Here is a 19,293-nt window from a genome sequence, read left to right as displayed (position 1 = left end):
GCAACATTTTCCATTAAACACCCCATAAAATATTAGGAAAAATTGTAATATACCAAGAAATTCAGCCCTCCCAACACTTAAATACCAGAGTTTTCAGGGGGAAAAGCCACAGTTCCCTGCTGTGAAGTTGTTTCCCTCTCCCAAACATCTCAAAGAGTAAGTCACAACAGGATGAGAGCGTAAATCTCTACTGAAACAAATGCAAGGGATTCCAGTACAAGCACTACCGCAGTGGCATAACACATACTACAGTATGGAAATGCTGTGTTTTGTGTGATGGTGCAAAGACCCCATCACCGATACCAGAAATAATTGTGCTGCAAATTGCAATGGAACAAGCTTTACAGTCAGTGCTCAACATCGACCTTTCTTCCTCTGCATCATTTTTGCAACTTGTTATCAGCCAAGTCTTGATTATCTGCAAGAAAGCAAAGTTCGTGGCAGTATCTGTGTTCCTGGGCTTCAAAGTTTCGGCAACAGCTTTTTCCTGTGACTTCTTTGGAGCCAATGAACTTGAAGTAATCACTGATCCACAGCCAATGTTTCATTTCCCATTTTCCTCCATTCCGGGCAGCTCCGTAGCCTGTCCTTTGGCAGCACAGCTACCATGGGAGGCCTCCACGTCTACCTGCCCGCCCTGACCAAGGAGCTGTGGGGTTCACACAGCGACAATCAACCTGCGGGCACGGGGAATCCTCTCCCGCCATTAATCTTCCTTTTATGCACTTATTAACTCACAACCTTTCCACTCCTGCACCCACCGGTGACAACCTCTGCTCCCACAAGATGTCACCACCTCTTCACAGCGAGGTAACTTTACACGAGCGAGGAGCCCTGTGTGCTCTGTCACCCTCGGGGGCTCAGCCCCCGCGGTTGCTGCGGGCCGGGGCAGAGGCCTGGCCCGCCTCACGCCGCCATGACAACCCCACGTCCCCCCCTCCCACCTCCGCCCGCATGCGCATGCGTAGCACCGCACCCTCATCCCCACTCTTCCTTTCTGCGCTTGCGCACGCCCCCGGCGTAATGAAGTCACTTCCGCCGCTGTGGGGTTGCTATAGCAACAGGCGGCGTGGCTGTGGTTATGGAGGCTCAGCGGTGGTACCGGGAGGTGACCGGGCCTCTCCCGTCCTCTTTCGCGCTGGTGAGGGACCACGCTGTGCGCTGGTGGAGGTCGCTCCGCTTCCAGGCAGTGCGGGGTCCTCGGGGCGGGCACCCCAACGCGCGCCTCTTGGGGCAGGGCCCGCTGAGAGGAGGTGGGAGCGGAGCGGGGTCGGGTTACGGGGGCAGACAGCCTTGGTAGGCCCCGCCGTCACCCGTTGCGCGTCCCTCGGGGAGCCTGTACCCGTGCGGGGCGAGGTCGCTCCTTTAGGGGGTGCCAAAAGTTGGGGTGTGGTGGAGTGTGAGGAGGTGCATAGACCCCTGGGGAGCTGCGCTGGAAAGGGAGGCGGCTGCAGGTTGTCTGTGGTGAGGCCGTTTGTTTGGTATGCATAAAGTGGATTGTAAACACCCTCTTGGATGTATAGGGTAAGATTTATGCTGTGGGCTGGGCAACAGACAAGTGCCGGCACCTGAAACCATTTCATGCTCTTGGTGTTGTGATCTTCAAGGCAAGGCTTGTCGGGATTTACACCTAATTACCTTGAACTCTCATCATTTGGTATTGTCACAGAATTGTAGAATCCCAGGTTAGAAGGGACTTCAAGGATCATCTGGTCCAACCTTTCTTGGCAAAAGCATGGTCTAGACAAGATGGCCCAGCATCCTGCCCAGCTGAATCTTATGTTCAATGTTGGGGAATCCCCCACTTCCCTGGAGAGATTATTCCCATGGCTGATTGTTGTCATTGTGGAAAAATTTTCCTCTTGTGTCCAATCAGAATCTCCCCAAGAGTAACTTGTACTCATTACTCCCTCATCTTTCCCATGTGACTCCTTGTAAAAAGTGAGTCTTCATCTTCTTTGTAGCTACCCTTTAAATATTGGAATGTGGTGATAAGGTCTCCCTTAAGCCTTCTTTTTTCAAGGCTGAACAAACCCAGTTCTTTCAGTCTTTCCTCATGTGGCAGGTTTCCCAGTCCTTGGATTATCTCGGTGGCCCTGCTCTGGACCCTCTCCAGCCTGCCCACATCTTTTTTTGAGCAGCAGGGACCAAAGCTATACACAGTATTCCAGGTGTGGCCTGACAAGCCCCACGTGTACTTATGTACTTATCTGATCATCAATTCAACTAAAAAAACAAAACAGAAAAAAACCCAGAATAACTGATTATATATTCACTACTGACATATGCTTTCTCTTACAGAAAGCCAAGCCTCCTAAAGAACAAACAAGTGAAAATTTTGTCTTGGCCCGCAGACAGAAAGAACAGGAACTCCTTGAATATGCTGATTTCTTAAAGCTCCACAACCACTGTCGCCATGTCCATGAGTGGCAGCAACGCAATGAACAAAAATGGCTGCACAGCGCTGCGCAGAGAAAGGTGGATGCGACAATGAGGGAATATCTGGCAGGGACTGATGAGAGAAGAGAGAGGTAGCAAACAAGTAGATAATACCAATATCTGCCCTACTATTTTCAACTTAAGTGTATGCAAGATAAAAGTAGTAGTATAGCACTTTCATTGCTTGATTTTTAAAGAGAACGAAGAGTCAGAACAGAAGTGTCAGAAGCTCTTAATTGTTGGGTGTAACTGAGGGTTTTATTGCAACCTCATTAAGTTAATGTTTAGGTCCTACAAGTAATGCTCTGACACAGGTAGTTGAAAGAAATGAAAATTTGTCAGAAGTCTTTCAAAAATAATAAAGTTGAAGCATATTACTGTTGTAAAAAACAGAATTGTGCTCTGCTGATCTTAGAAAAAAATCATATATTTTAATTTCTCTGTTACTCTTTCATGTTAAGTGACTTTGGAGCTGTGAAGGTCATCAGTTTGGTATCTTGGTTTGATGTGTCTTCACAGGAATTGTACACCAATTGCACAGAATAGCTGAGGTTGGAAGGAACCTCCTGAGAGAATCTAGTCCAAGCCCCTGCTCAAGCAGTCACCTAGAGCAGGTTGCCCAGGACTGTCCACTTGGGTTTTGCTTATCTCCACACGTGGAAACTCCGCCACCTCTGTGGGCAACCTGTTCCAGTATTTGACAACCTTCATAGTAAAAAAAAAAAAAAGTGTTTTTTTTACCCTGTGCCTGTTGCCTCTTGTCCTGTCACTGGGCATTACTGAGAAGCAGCTGTCTCTTTTTCTGCATTCCCTCCTTTCAGGTATTTATTTATGTTGATAAGAGCCCCCGAACCTTTTCTTCTCCAGGCTGAATAGCCACAGATCTCACGGGAGAGAGAGAGATGTTCCAGTCCCTTAATCATCTAGTGGCCCTTCGCTGGGGTCTGTATTTTCCTTGTGCTGGGAAGCCCAGAACTGGACCCAGCACTCCGGATGAAGTCTCATCAGTGTGAGAGGAAGAATCACCTTCCTTCACCTGCTGGCACTACTCTTCCTCATGCAGCCCGAGATGCTGTTGCCCTTCTTTGCCGCAAGGGTGCATTGCTGGCTTAAATTCAGCTTCTTGTCTGCCAGGACCCCCAGGTCCCCCTCTGCAGAGCCACTTTCCAGTCAGTCAGCCCCCAGTATGTACCGATGCATGGGGTTATTCCTCCCCAGGTGCAGGAATTTTGTTGAACTTCATGGGGTTTGGTTTTTTTTTTTTTTTTTTTTTAGCTGCTTAAGAGCCCTATGCAAAGAGATTCGGCTCAGCGTGTGGTGAAGAGGGCGCAACTCAGTTTCCAGAATTAGTCAGTCTTTGGCTTTGCTGCCATAACTCCCACCAGGAGTGCCAGTGTAGGTCCATAGCACTATTGCTCGTGCATCCCGTTGCATGAAAGTGAGGGTGATTTCTCAGAGACTGCTGTAGCATTTGGGCTGGAATTAGTGAGTTCCTGGATTTCTTAGTCCTAGGTTTGTTACTGCTAGGATTAATAGAGACATAAATGGCGGTGTGTTTAAAAATTGCCAATTTGTCATAATTTTCTTATCAAAGATCTTTCAGAATGAAGTGGTGTACGGAGTGATGCTAAAATAACAAAAGGTAGTTTGAGAGAAGATACAATTATAGATGTGTAGAGAAGGGTAGTAAATACCAGGGAGGGATTATGCTGAAGAATAACAATAGTACAAGAGCAAATTTGTATCAACTGGTGACAAATGTAGCCTGCAATTATAAGAGTTTGTTTAACGGGGGACTGAAGTTGTAAAGCAGAATTGGAAATGGGTTTGTAAGATAAGGAGCTTAAATCCTGCCAGGACAGAATCCCTCCCGTTGTGCTGTAAGATTCCCTCCATGGGCACAACAGGAATGATCCCTGAGTTAAAATTTGATGCTCCCTTCTTTGGCATTTGCAAGAAGTGTTGAAAGGAGCCCAGTACCCATTTTGCGCTTCCAACAAATAAACTAAAACTTTATCATTCAATGGAAGGATTGTTTTAGCTTTTATTTAAATGTTTTCATTACAGGCTTCGTGAGCTTCTGGAGGCAGAGGAAAGTAGGTACTTCGCTGAGATGGAGGCACTTGAAGAAACGTTACAGGAGAAACACGGAAAGATGAAGGAGCGAGCAAAATTACTGAGAGAGAAGAGAGAAAAAGAAAGACAACAACTGGTGGCTGAAAAACGAGAGCAGCAATTCAGGTATGCTACAAAATAGAATTTGGGTTAAATAAATACAAGGAGGCAATTTAACAAGAAGGTGACAATAATAAACTGAGGAAGGAAAGATGAATGCGATTGAAATGATAAAACAAAAAAAAAATTAAGGTGGTTTGGATAGAGGTGTATGAGCTTTGCCAGAAGTTGAAAGGCCTCAGCTATACTGCGTGCAGTGGAGCAGAATATAGTCTTTTTCTGACTTTCAGTGAAGGGGTGCAGCCTCTAAAGATCAGAAATCCAAACTGGTGATGCTGTAATGCTCAGTAAACTCTGTGAGGAAAAAAAATTCATTAGTAGAGATGAAAGCAACAGGTGCAGAGAACCGTTCTGTCTCCATTATGTGATTTAAGTGTTGAGATACAATGAAAACATTCTTCCAACTGTAATGCCAAAATCCTTGTCCTGTGTGAGCATCCCTGCATTTTCACCTGCCAAATCAGCTCCTTTTGTAATTCTTTGTTCTGGCATATAGTTCTATTTCAGCTTTCTATTACTGGAGTGAAAAGGGTTCACGGAAAGTTAATTTGGCCTAAATAGCGCTTATTAAGCTAATACATTGAAGACCCTTAAAAAGTTAAGATTGTCCAAAAAGACAGTGTTTTATTTATTGTGTACTTTTCAAGCTAAGGTTTTAATGCGACCTCGAGGTCTGTGCCAAATCTTCCTGGATGCTGAGCTTAGCAGCATCTTTTGAAGTCATTAAGATTTGTAGGTGCTTCTCAGGCCCTGAGGCCTTGGCATGACATCTGACTTGTTCAGTTCTTGGAAATCTGGTTTTCAAAGGAAAGGATGAAAATAATATTAATGTAATTTCACTGTAATCATTTGAAGTGTCTCTTCCCAGTCTCCCACAGCACTATGGAAATCCACACCACCTGCTTCTCAGTGTGCAGAGGCTAGGGATAAAAATCAACTCTTGCTTTCACTTCTGTATAAACTCTAATTAAGTAATTTCACAGATAAACGTTGGTTTCTTAAATGTGGCGTTCATTGACTGAGACAGGCGTTAAGGCAGTGTATGCGCTTCTAAATTTGCATGCTGGCTTTAAAATATGGCCCTCGCAATTCACACTTTCTAGTTTTGTTCCTTACCCACACTCAAAGTGGTTGAAATTCACCTTTAAAATTGTTTAGAGGAACAAAACACTGCTGGAGTGCCTTTTATTTTGTACTTGTAGCTTGTCTTACATGCCAAGGAGAAGGGATTCAGCTTGCGATTTAGACACCTAAAGGTAGGTATCTGAATGTCGGTATCTTTTTATTCGCTGGGAATCTGAAATCCTGTTCTACTTAGGATTTTTTCATTGACATCAGGACAGTTAAAGGAACCTAATGTCATCCTAAAGTAGGCATATACTGGTCTGCCAACTGAACTGCCCCCTAGCCTCCACTAACCACATTGATTAAGTTCCCATTGATCAGAATGGGAACTTAGCTCACATGTAGATTCCTGTTTAGATGCCTAATTTTAGACATTTTAATTGTAAAATTAATCCCAGTAGTGAATCTCATCATCTGGTGATACATACTTGGACTTTCATGTTGCAGGTGCCTGTCTTTATGTCTCAAGTCCTCTTTCCTCCCAGCAGAACCCTATTGATACATGATTCACTCAGTCTCATGGAGTCATTCCCATCACCCTTCTACCTTTCCCAGGATCTTTTCCCTTGGATCTAAGCAATATTCATGCCACATAGTATCCCATTAAAAACTGTTGCTGGAGCTTTACTAGGTGGTATTCTTCTGGCTGCAGTTTTTCAGAGGATTTAGAGGCAGTGAAATCATCTTTCTTCACAGTTGTTGTAAGTGGCAATCTTTGAGTATCTCAGCAAATGAATCTTCATCCTACAGTGCACAGTGTCCTTCTCTTTGACTGATGTCCTGATGGAATGGAAATACGTTTTCATTGTCAGTTCGTCCCTCCCATTCCTCTAGCTCTGTCTCTTTCTCCTTTTAAATTAAGGTCTTCATAAAACCCCAAAACTTTAATAACACCGGCTGACAACAGTTCACCTTGTCTGTTGATCTCTCCTTTGAAAGACAGATACCTTTCTTCATGTATATGCTTACTAATATTTTGAAGTCTTTTCTTCTCTGTCCTTTTCCAGTGAGAAAGGAAGTCTCTACTGTGGTGACCGATTCAGATTAGATTAGTGACTTCTAATATCTGAATCTGCATGTATTTGTCTTCTTTAAGTAGCCCCAAATCTGTTCTTCCCCCGCTGTTAGCTGTTACTCTTCCTCCTGGCTGGTGCAGAGATCTGGGAGCAGGCTTTGCTGCTCAGGAGACCAACACTTACTGCAAATCCACAACCAGAAATCTGTAATTGTGTCACAACCTGTTCTCTAGGGTAGTGGTCTCCAAACCTTTTTGATTGTGCAACCCTATAAGTAAAACAGATTTTTAGCACTCCCCCCAATAGGTTTACCTATTTATAAATTATATACTTATACAACTGTAGAAGTGTATTATGTACATTATAAAACATACGCAAAAAGAAAAATTATAGGAGAGTGAAGTAAAGAAGAAATAAAGCTATTATTATTTTTAATGTTATTTATTAATGGTACAAAACACATTTTCCACCCACACCCCGATGGATTGTCTTGCACACCCCACTTTGGAGACTGTTGCTCTAGGGCAAACCCAGAGGAGCCCTGGGAGGTTATTTCAGTAACAGGTGGATATACACATTGTTTTCTGTTTCTCTTTGTCTGCGAACTTACAACTATTTTGAATATCTTTCTGAAACCTTGTACAGACTTCTTTATATTTCTTTTCAAGCAAGGTGCTCCACTCTTTTGCAGGTATAGATTCTCAAACCTGAGCTATAGTATCACCTATAGTGCACAGCACTATATTCCAGAGTACTAAAAGATACTTTTATCAGCCATGTGGGCTGCGTTTGGAGCTGTAGCCTGAGGGTATAGATTTGACAGCTTCTCAGCAGTGATGTTAGCCAGAAAGAGTTCTTCGTCAGGAGATGACAGAGGGCACAGTCCTTGGAGCACCGCTGGAATTCATTTTCATGAAGGGCTACAACTTGTATGAAAAGATACTCAGCCAGTTTTAGCCTGAGGGCTGTGTTCATCATTGGGATCTTTAAAGAAAATTGTGATGTCTTAAAATTTGCATAAAACACATATTACATCCTCTTTCCTGTGATAACATCAGAAGCATCCATACAGAGAATGTTGTTATCACAGCAACATTGTACTGCAGCTATAAAATGAATAAGTAACAGGGGGGGCAGTGGAACAAGTGCAGATTGCGTCTTTGGAAAGTGGCTACATACAGGCACAATTTTAATGTTAAGAAGCTTAGGATAGCAAAGTGAGGAAGAAAACCAGCCATCTGGGGGAGCAGATGTTTATAGGTTGCTGTAAAAGCTGCTTTGAAGGAATTATTTTGATGAAATCAAGCAATTACGGGGTTATTTTATATTAAAATTTGAACCATGCTGAACTTTTATTTAACTTCTCTTCCCCTCCGAGAATTCAATTAAATTCAGATTAGGTTATAATAATGAAAAAGAATAACTAATTCTTTGTTCCTTCACTGCTGACAGAACTTTGAACCCATTGTGTTAAGGTAATACAGTTATTTCTAATGGTGTATGATTTCAAATCTTAATAATGGCTTGTTTCCCTCAGAACATTTGAGAAATATGTTTTTCCATGAATGCTAATTAGTACTGTAGTCTGTAATCACCACTAACTCCTATCCACAAGCTGGAAGATAGATCCTAGTGTTAAAATGTAAGAAAATCGGCAATGAGGTAGTGCATTTCTTGACCTGCTTGAAGGCAAAGGCACCTCTTGGAGTGTGCTGTGGCGCACAGCATGACTGTTGCTATGCTGCTCACTGCTTTCGTTGTTGGGACAACCAGTGGTCAGAGGGTTCCCGTCTTGCACAAGAGGGAAACCAGCTGTCTGCTCCTTCCCTTCTGTATTTCCTCACCCTTTTCTTCTGAAGCTGAGATGAGGATGGTTCCTCACTGCAGGGACAGTTTCTCCTTTAGAGGATGAAAGCCCAGCTCTCGGGGAAGAACTCAACGTTTACTTAGAGGATGCGGCATGTTTGGGGAAGGAAAGTGCTAAGTGTGCGAGGTTTTATTTTATAGAGACTTTCTGTTGATGAAAGGGGACTTGACAGATTAATGTTGTTTCTTCTCAATCAGGACCAGTTAAGAGGTTAGAAATACCTTCTGGATATCAAGCAAAATGGGAATTTCGTTTTCATGGTGCTGCCCTCCCATTTATTGTTTGTGTATAGTGCTTAGCACCTTTCACCACAGGTTCTGTGGCATTAGTACTTTACAAATAGAGGATGAAGAAAGGTGCCCCAAGCCCCAGAAGCTTACAGCTGAAATGCAAGGCAGCAAAAAATAAATGCCGACAGGAAGAAAATGTGGTGAGACCTCTGCTTCTGCCTGAAATTGCAGGTCATGGATTGTGTTCTTTGGCTGTATCTCACTCCTGCAGCACCAAGGAAGAGCGAGGTGTAGCAATCCTTCTTCCCTTCTGCAGTCACAACTCTGATTTTGCAGCGCTCCACTGTAAGTTTGACTGGTTGGATGGCTCTCACCGTGGCACTGAGAACAGGGTCAGGCTGGCTTTCAGCACTATCACTTTTTTTGTCTGTCACCAGCTTGTTCAGCTGGTTCTGAACTGGAGGAGGGCTATTTGGGGAAATGCTCTTTGTGGTTTATAAGCCCTAAGTAATTTTTATTAGGCTGGCTTACCATGGAGTTTTATTGGCAAAGCTTTGTAAGATCTTGTAAGCCAACACATAATTATTACGCGCTGGTAGTTACCTCAACTACATATCAGTGATACCAGGAGCTGTGCTCATTCTGTACTTGTTAGTGGGAGGTGACGAAGGACCCATGTCAATAAAGAAGCCATTATTCTGTAGAGTAATCTTGCTAGTTTTAGGGCAGAAATAAGTTATAGACCACCAGTTGCATCCTGTTTGCCTCACGGCCAGTGGATATAGCAACTGACCTCAGGGAGAGGCCAAATTTGCGTCATTTCTGTAGCCTCCATGGAGGCATGAACCCATGGCTCCAGACTGAGAATAATGCTCCTATTAATTCTGTACCCGAAACCCAGGTCAGGGAATATAGGTGTGGGTTTAGATGGAGACAGCAGCTATGTTGGATATAGCAATCGCTTAGAAAAAGGAAGACTTTCCAAAGACAGATCCTTAGCAGAGCCACAGACCGTGAAAAAGCAAAACACCAAATATCTATCTTTAGTGCTGGCAAACTTCATTTTCCTTTGAAGTTAAAAAAAAGAAAAGTCTTAGGCAATGGAATTCATTCAGATTTGGTTTCATCCCTGTATTTATGAAAATTAAATAACTATCCTGATGTGGAGACTGATAGTACTATGACATAATTGCTTGAAGAATATTTAATATTTTTGCTACACAGGATTGTCAGCTAAACATTGTTTAAAGTAACAGTATTTCACACTGTACAGGTAACTACTACTGTCATGTAGTGGTTCAAGATTCAGTCAATGATATGATGTCTGTTATGAATTTCTAAATAGCATTGCAATAATCTGTAGAAGATGGTTTCATTCAGCATGAAATTAGGAGATAACTTTTTAGGTCACAGCATTCATGTGTGTCTATCTCACATCCTTATGGCTTATAGATCCTTAACACTTGTAGATCTTCACCGTTGTCTGCTGGTTTCACATTTTGATTTTACAAAAATCTGTGTCCTGGTTATAGAACAGAATTAAAATGCTTGTATATTGTTCAACTAAATATTGTTTGATAGCATATGTTGATCTCAGTAGTGCTTTGTTTGCAAAAATAAAAGCAGAATCTGTAAATAGTCGCGTGTTCTTCAACTGAAGATAAACATCTGCTTATATGCAGCTCAGTTGCAGTTGGTAAATAAAAATTGAAAGCTGCATTACTTGTTTGACTTTCTAACTTCTCCAGACTTTTATTGCAACTTTACTGAATTATCCTACAAAACTTAATTAAAAAAATTAATATTTCTAGTGGTTCCTGTTCTACTGTGTAACCTAAATTTCCGCTCTGAGAGTATTTTCTGAATATGAATGAGCTTTCAAGTGACTAGTAAACTATTCTAAGACTTCATTTGAATAAAAAGCAACCTACACATTTGAACAAGCGTAGTGTGCATGTGTTTTATATGTTAAAAAAATTATATATATAAAACCGCACACAAGGCATGTTCCAAATACATATATACATATATTAATATAGTCATTATCTATAAATACACATTGTATGTATAAATTATTACTGTATTGTTTATGTATACATATATATTTTTTTTTTACAAATGCAAATATAGGACCTGCTTTTCAACTCATTAATGTTAAAATCTCCATCAAATCAGGCTCTCTGTGATTGCTTAGGCCTCCCAAGGAGTCAGGGTCAGACCAGGTGTAGAACTTGGCATCCTGAGCTGTAGTCCTCCAAGTAGTTGTGAGCTGGGAGCCTTCATCCATCACACACCTCCAGACTTGCTTATTATTTTGAGACTTTTTTTTTTTTTTAATTTTTATGTTGTCTTTCAGAGAACAATGTGAGGAGCTTCGCATACAGTGGATGAAGAAGCATCAGAAAGAATTGTGTGAAGACCGGCTGGCCCAGCTAGCTCTGAAGGAGGAACTGAAAAAGCAAGAAAAGAAGGAGGAGCAGATGTTTGCAGAGCTTTGGGAAGAGGACAGGCTGGCTAAGGAAAAGCGGGAGGCGGCGGAGATGCAGAAATCAGCAGAACAGAATCGGGAAGTCCTGAATGTGCTCAGTGCCCAGGTAGCAGTGCTCAGTGCTCACAAAGAGGAGGCGAAGCGGCTGAAGGAAGAAGAGGCTCGATTGCTGGTAATTTCCATGTCATTCTCAATTCAGGGTTCTGTATAAGGCCTTCCTAATGATAGGCTTACTAGACATTTAGATTAATCCATACCTTATTTGTATCTTCACTGATTCCATTAGTATGTGAGACTGTCCTATTATGCTAAGCCTCTTTTCCAGAGCTGTGGCAAATGTATTCCTGTTTACAGAGGGATATACATCTTTTGAAACTTAGAGTTGTAAAGGATTTTGGCATTCAAAGCCTCTCAGAGCCTTTGTGGAAAATGGAAATGTTTTTAAGCTTTTGCCAGACATCTTTGCAATTTTCTGATTTCCAGTTTCCTGCAGGACAGCTAGAGTCTTGCGTCCCAGCTGTAATGCATAACACCAGATCTCAGACCATGATACACACGTTTAATCATCACGCTAAGTGCACTGGGAGGAAGCAGCAAGAGTGCGCCGCTCCCAGAAGGGAAGGCGAGCCAGGAGCTGAGGGTGACAGCAGGCCAGGCAGGCACACTGTCCTTGCCGACAAGAGTCCCACAGTACCCAAAGGAACAGAGCAGGGCAGGTCTGCTGATAGTAACCGAGGTCATCTAACAGTCCAAACTGCTCAACAGGTCTGTAGTGATGATGGCCAAGATGAAACCAGGAAGTGAAATCAGCAGGGCTGGGTCAGGATCGACCTCAGGCACAGACGTACCTGCAGCATAGCTCACGTAGGCACAAAGGTGAGAGTCTGAGCCCAGCTGCAGCTCCCAAGTGACTCCTCTCAGCCCTTTCTCGCACCACTCCTTCCCAGCTCTCTGATCCGTGGCTCATGTCGGGGCTGGCTGCGAGCGCAGGCAGCCAAGCTCCTGCGGGGAGGTTGCAGAGCCTGTTGGTGCACTCAGGACCCTGCCATGTACATGAGGAGACACATTTATATGAGAAATCCCAACTGCTTATGCCCCAGCTGACTGAATTTCAGTATCTACATCCATTGTTTTATATATTTTTTTAACAGATAAACAAGCAGTGCCTAAGCCCTCTCGCCTGTTAGTGCTGGCTGCTGTTGGGCGCTACGTTGCGGGAGGTGTTTGGCTGCCTTACCCAACTTTTCTGACCACTGCCCTCTTCCCTCCAGCCCCCCATCTCTGCCGGATGTGGGCTTGCTGTAGTTGTGCTGGCTTTAGTGAGGCTTGCTAGTTCACAGCATTCTGTGTCGACTTTGTGACTTATGGGAGACTACTTAGTTCAGACTTGGTCTTCATTTTGCAGCTGTTTACATGTAGTGATTGATCATCGGTTACTCTGTTAGGCACTGGAAGCTGATGTTGGCAAGATATGTACTCCGCTGCTTTTTAAAAATAATGACAATAATGAATCTAAAGCTCTGAAAATCCTGGCTGTAAAACGGTAAAGTCCTTATTCCTGTCTAGACTGTAATGTTTCGCTTATTTAAAAGCACTCAGAATAAAATAATTTTCTTGTAACAACTTTTAAGATACTGCCAAACCTCCCAGGCAAAGAACACTTCTACTTAACTGGCCTTTTCAGAAAAATGCTATTAGAATAGCAGACTTTGTAGCTTCCCCTGAAGACAGCTGCCTTGGGCTCTGTCAAGGAGATAAATTTCTGGAAACTGGTTTAGTGTCTGAAAAAAGACTTTCTTCAAAGGGTCCATAAAGGAGAGTTTCTGTATTGAAAATGGGGTGTAATCCTTCTTCAGCAGAAGAGGGATGTGACGGGTGGCCTCATTACAAGTTTCTCAGTGCAGGAGTTGGTAGCCTGTAACGATCAGGGGTTTCATCTGGGTGAAGGACACATTGTGGACAGGTCAGTGTCTCTGTGTATAACGGTTTCTTCTGGTTGTTGCAATGGAAATAAAATTATTTAGTGAAGCAAAACTTGCACCTTTGCCACAATAGACCATCAGTGTGCATCAAGATATCTCAGGCTGGATGACAAAACAGGGACAGCAATTTTTGCATTAGCTACATTACCTAGATTAGATGCCTTCCTCCCCCTCTGTCTTTTCTCTCCATTAGAGTTGTGATTTCTTGAGATGATGATGGAAACCTTGTTATTCTTGCTGTAGTCTCACAAGTGCTAGACAAGTTTCTGCCATAACACTTTGGTCCTGGCTTGCAGATGAATTGTTGGTAACAATTTCTTTGTGCATTTGCAATGTTGTGTTACCCCATCGTATAAACTTTCATAGACTAAGCACCATGGTTCCCATCCTGGGCTACTTTTATACAACTTCACAACATCATAATTCAGCCTGAGACAGGCGCCAACTTGCCCATTAGACTGCTAACTATTTCCGCTTTCTTTCTGTCTTACTGTTCAAAGATTTTTAGATTACTTATGTGGCTCAAATACTATATACTGAGTTTCAGAGCTGTTTTGCCAGCTTCTGAAAGTGAATTTGACAATTCAGGCAAATAGCAAAGTCAGCTTTGGCTTGGAAACACGGCAGGAATCAGTGGGTGCTTTATGGCCAGCGTAACAAGTTATGTTCCTTAGGAAGTGCAGCTTGTACTTCCGTATGCAGAAGATTAGACACATTGCTTATGGCAACCCTGATGATGCATGTTAGAATATTTATTCACATTATGAATATTTATGCACATTTAATTTAAAAACATGTTAACCAAAACCTGCATACTTTCAAGACTACTGAGGCATTGTTTCTGAGATCTGTAGATAAGTTAATGATGGCCACGTACTGTTTTATGACTATGTTTGAGTGCAGTTGTGCTTGTAAACTTATTCAAATGCAGGATGTTCAGGAATTATGCTAATTCATTGATGCTACTTTGGGACTTTTTTTTTTTTTTGCTAAATAATCTTGAATATACATATACCTGTTTGATCTTGAATATGCGTTTGCTATTTTCCATTGTTTCTTTCTTAGAGAACTCAGCTTTATTGTCAATTTTTCTGTTCTTTCCAATATAAAGTGGAATGGTTTGAAGCCATGGAAATTCAGTAACTGCTCATCAGCATATAAGGATCCAATTACTTACTTTGTGCAACCTTACGTCCACTAGAGATGCAGTGCTCTGAACATCCAGCGCAGACACAGGACAGATATTATATGCAGAAACAGGAGAAAAACATGGCTCTGTTGTTGGTTAGTAGTTATGGCTGCGTGTAAAGGCTGGGATATAGATCGTGTGTGCTGCAATGATATTGATTTCTCTAAAGAGATGACGCCGTCTCTCCGCTTGAAATATTTGGAGAACATCAGGCATTCCAGTGTTTTGGTATTGAAGTGCATGTGATAATTAAAGAGAAAAATCTTGAATTTTAATGGACGATATGCTAAAATGTTCATGCTTTAACAGGTCTAATGGATGACACGAATTCTCTAATGTCAGCAAGAAAGGCTTTAATGCTTTGCTCTTCAATGTTCCAATTAAACTCATTCTAGCCATCACTTAATTTGAAGTTATGCAATGGTTTTACAAGCTGGCTATTTTTACCATTGTAGGAAGAACAGCAGCAACAGCTTAAGCTAGAAAATGAACAACTTCAGATGGAGAAACTACAGAAACAGAGGGAACGCAGGGATATGTTGCTCAGCGCAGCACAGGACAAGCAGAAGCGTCTTAATGAAGAAAAACAAGGTGAACTTGCCCTAGAGATGAAGATCTTGGAAAAATCTCTTCAGGAACCCCAGGAGGACACTGAGGAGAAAACAAAAAGAAAAGTAAGGCCTAGAGCTGTTCATTGTGAAGTTGTGGGGCAATACCTCATCTAGACTAATTTTATGGCCCTTGGTGAACTGCACAGTATAAATGAGATCAGGCACAAGTGCTTTTTCCTGAACAAGTTGATTCTTTTGTTGCGTAGCCTGTTGCCTCTCCTCCTGCCAGCACTCTGCTTCTCTGAAGAAGCCCATTATCTAGTAAAACAACAGCGAGTACTTTAAAGCGTGCTTTGCAATCAGCAAGGCTACCAGGCTACACAAAAGACGTAACCGAGGTTAGAAAAATATTTTTTGTTTCATGGACCTGATTTATTAAATATTTGTAACTGCAGAGGAAAGTAAATATTTAACTGATTCTAATTCATTAATACTAAGAAACAGTTTAAATCTTTAATAGCTGGATATATAGATGCAAAACCTCACATTAAATGTCTTGGAGATGCCATGAAACAGTGGATGTGTCTGTCATTCCTAATTTTAAAACAAGGACCAACTTCAGGGTGAAAACATGTCTCAAGGTAACTTTAAGAGCGAGCAGGGAGCTGCGTTCGTTATTATGCTCAAGGTATTTAGGAGCTCCTGTACGTTAGGAAAGCTGTATAAACTCAGTTAGACCTTGGCACAAAATTACAGGAGGTGATATTTATTATTAATTATTGTATTTGTTTGATCCCAAGGCTTCTAATGCAGGTGATGGTGGAGTAGCCTGGTCTGCTGTAGCAAGCTTGTAAAATGTCTGTGTTGTAGGCAGCTGAGCTGCTATGGGGGAAGGGATCACTCTGTACTTGTTCTGCTCTTATGCTGTTGTCCAGGCACCGCCAACCGGCCAGGAAGAAGATTCTACACAGCTCTCTCCCATAACCAGGTTTGGAATGGAGCTCCGGGCTCCCAGTTCCCACACTGGCTGCAAACAACCACTTCTCTTCACGTTTTGAAAGGCTTTTTTGAACTCCTTTACTCAGATCTGCTAATGTCTGTGTGTTTGCAGCAAGAGCTGTTCAAGGAGCAACAGACTTACCTGGCACACCTGGCTCAACAGCTGGAGGAGGAGAAACAGCGAGAAAAAGAAGTGGACAAGCTCCTAGATGAAGAGATCGCAAAGGTTTGGGCCAAGAAGGCTGAGCAAATGCGATTAGAAAAGGAGGCTAGAAAGCAGCTACTGAAAGATGTCCTGGATACAAGACAACTGCAGATGGAGGAGAAAGGTAAGTAATAACAGCTCGCTGTCTGCGCACCAGACCTACTGCATGAATGCAAGTCTTGGCAAAGGCAGAGGGAGTACAACACGCTGTTTTTGGGAAGCCCATCTGGCCCAGCATGCACAGGCTGTATGGTTGAGTGGACAACAATGCTACTGTCTCTGAATCTGCTTCTGAAACTTCACTCCTACAGGCATTCAGTATGCTAATTTCCCATTGCTGTCACCAGAGCAAAGCCTAGTAAAGTAAGGATTGCATGAGCAAGCAATCATTATTATTAATTATGTTGTTATTATGAAGCTCGGAATGTGAAATCTTTTCTACTCTAAGTGGATGAAAATGAAATAAGCTGAGAATACACTTGCCATTGTTTGTGTGCTTCTTCAGAAGCATTAAAACCCAGGCTTGCTATTTAGGCTGCTTGGCTGGAATACAGCCTTGCTGTCCCTTCAAGCTTAGCAGTGCTTTTATCTTCTAAAAGTTGTTTGGGTTGTTCTTTTTGTTGTTGTGTTTTTTCAGTGCAGAGAAATGCAAAGGAGCAGGAAGAACTCGCTCAAGAGAGGAAGTTATTAGCTGAAGCAATCACAGAACTCAAGCACATCGAAGAAGAAAAATATGCAAGGTATTTTTCTTTTATGCCATTGGTTCATTTCATTGCAGATCAATCTCTTACACTTGTGAGCAGGCTAATTCTCTTAGTTATCTGAAAATGAGCACTGGGTGGGCTTTTTTCTCGTCAGACAGGCTCAATAGCAGCCCTGTTACATTGCAGTTGGTATTAAATCGCTAATTCTGATCTTTTCATACAAATAATAGTGTTTCATTACATATCCTTGTTTTGGTCTTTTTGGACGATCATGTGACTTACATCCATCATGTTTATTAAATACATCCCTTCATAGTCTGAGCTGTTATTAGGAGTGGCAGTAGTTTGGGGAGGAGGGTTAATGAAAGGTTAGTTCGTTACTTACCTAGGAGAACTAGTGTGTTCAGGCTTATTGCTAAACTCCACCCACTCACATCCTTTAAACAATCATATAGTCAGCCGCCAAAATACCAGACTACTGCTCGTAACCCAGCTGCACCGAGTTCTCCTTACCTTGCAGTTGCTCGGGATGAGAATAGTTATACGCAGTAGCTGAAATGTTCCTCTGGGTGTCATGCAAAGCCCAGGGCAAAGGGCCTTATTTCATGTACTCGATTTCCCTTTTGTACTGCAGCCCTTTCTCCATGGGAGGTAACCGAGTAGCTCCTTCCCGAGCCAGTATCAGTTGTGTTCTCTGATGGCTTCACTGGTAACGATGTCTTGGCTATGGCAGAAATCTCACCCTTCTGAAGGAAACATGCCGGGCTTCATTTTGGATATGCTTCACTTAGCAAAGATGCATTCAGTGGTGTCAGTAAGTGTTTGCGGTTCAACTGCGTCGCATTAGTGCGCAAGTCTTGACTAGACTGTTGGCATTTTAAGTATCTGTGTGAGTCTGTGTGACTCCTGCTCCAGAAGTGCCTGAACGAGTAGGTAGACTTCCACTGCTTCTCCAGAGGGTAGCGAAAGTAATATATGTCTTGAGGTAGAGTTGGAAGAACGATTTCTTCTGACAGCTATTTCCTAGAATATCAGTACAATGCCACAGCAGGAGCCTGCACTCTGCCTTCCCCATTGGCAGTAACTTGTTATCTTCAGACCTGAGGGAGTGGAGATGGGGTGGACGGCTGCTGCAGCAATGAGTCTGAGCTAGGAAAGGACTGCGACCTGACACTCTCATTCTCTGTCCTCTCACCGCCACTGTGAGGGGCAAGGAAGGCATGCTGATTACAAGAGGTTGTTCTTACTCTTTTTTTTGTTTTGTTTTTAATTAAGCACTGATTTTGCAATCTGCTTTATAACACACAGCAGAATGGAATTAATTGTCCGAAGAACGTAAGGTTAACATGTCGCATTTGGTTAATAGAGTGGTAGTTATTCTTAATGCCTAAAAGGAGTTTTGAGTGGTTCTTCAGTCTAAGGTTGCATGCTAACAGATTAAATAATAATAATAATAATAAAAAAGTTGTTTATTATTTTACCTGCACTTCCTAAATAAGCTATTCATATGTCATTTCCAGAAAAGTAAAAGAAGCAAAAGAATACCAGGAGCAACTCAGGGCTCAAATTGCCTATCAGCAACAGGCCCGTGATGCTGAGGAAGAAGAGAAGCAGCGAGAATACGAATCAGGTCTAGCAGCGGAGAAAGCTTACCAAGAAAGGGTACAGGACATTCTGTCAAGGCCTTGTGAGAAACTAGCAAAACCCCACCCTTTGAGAAGAAAACTAATGTCTAACTTACAAGCAAATAATTTATGATGATTTTTTTAGCTTACTTGGTTGCCTTAAAAAAATGTTTTCTAAGGGTGTTTATAACTGACTCGAGTTAGCGAACTCCTGTCTGCTGTGATGCTCAAAATATTTAACTGGCAAATACAAGAAACATGGGATTTTTAAAGGATATTTTTTTCCCCATTGGATTTTCTTTGACAAAACAACTGATCCAAATCAAAACATTTGACATTTTAGTACGAGAATACTGTATGTTCTCTGCAGTGTACTAATGTCTTACTATGACGTGAATGATACGTAGGCATTCCTTAAAATCTGCAAGAAGAAAACTCTGTAGAAGGGTTTCAGCAAACTTTTATTAAAATGCCTTTCAAACTGCAAATATTTGCAAAACCTTTTTTTTTGTATTTAGACAAAAAGTACCTGGTGACTCATCTTAATTTTCCTTGTTAAATATAAAACTACGAATCTATTTTACTATGGGCTAGACAGTAAAGACCTGATGTTGCTCTGCATATATTCTGATATATCT

The 19,293-nt window shown here is 42.1% G+C and overlaps 1 protein-coding gene across 2 annotated transcripts; it reads left to right on the top strand.

Annotated features, from left to right (window-relative positions):
- The first annotated feature begins 1,068 nt into the window (after positions 1-1,068).
- Positions 1,069-18,995, top strand: CFAP53 (cilia and flagella associated protein 53). 2 transcript variants are annotated; one of them, XM_082497531.1, is made up of 8 exons: positions 1,069-1,141; positions 2,302-2,478; positions 4,507-4,680; positions 11,269-11,572; positions 15,027-15,245; positions 16,234-16,450; positions 16,964-17,066; positions 18,551-18,995. In XM_082497531.1, the coding sequence occupies exons 2-8, from the start codon at positions 2,417-2,419 to the stop codon at positions 18,786-18,788; spliced, it is 1,317 nt and encodes a 438-aa protein (XP_082353657.1). In that variant the 5' UTR covers positions 1,069-1,141; positions 2,302-2,416; the 3' UTR covers positions 18,789-18,995. The 2 variants fall into 2 exon arrangements, with proteins under 2 accessions (XP_082353657.1, XP_082353656.1); XM_082497530.1 differs by having other exon boundaries at positions 1,075-1,141; positions 2,302-2,531.
- Positions 18,996-19,293: the final 298 nt, after the last annotated feature.

Source organism: Vanellus vanellus, assembly GCF_965231255.1.
Source record: "Vanellus vanellus genome assembly, chromosome: Z".
Taxonomy (NCBI): domain Eukaryota; kingdom Metazoa; phylum Chordata; class Aves; order Charadriiformes; family Charadriidae; genus Vanellus; species Vanellus vanellus.
This window is presented reverse-complemented; position numbering and strand designations above follow the sequence as displayed.

Bases quoted from the DNA above. Each gene is read 5' to 3' on its own strand.
- CFAP53 (XM_082497530.1), top strand. From the start codon at position 1,082: ATGGAGGCTCAGCGGTGGTACCGGGAGGTGACCGGGCCTCTCCCGTCC. The intron at 15,246-16,233 runs GTAAGGCCTAGA...GTGTGTTTGCAG, and splicing joins AGGAGAAAACAAAAAGAAAA to CAAGAGCTGTTCAAGGAGCA. The intron at 16,451-16,963 runs GTAAGTAATAAC...GTGTTTTTTCAG, and splicing joins ACTGCAGATGGAGGAGAAAG to TGCAGAGAAATGCAAAGGAG.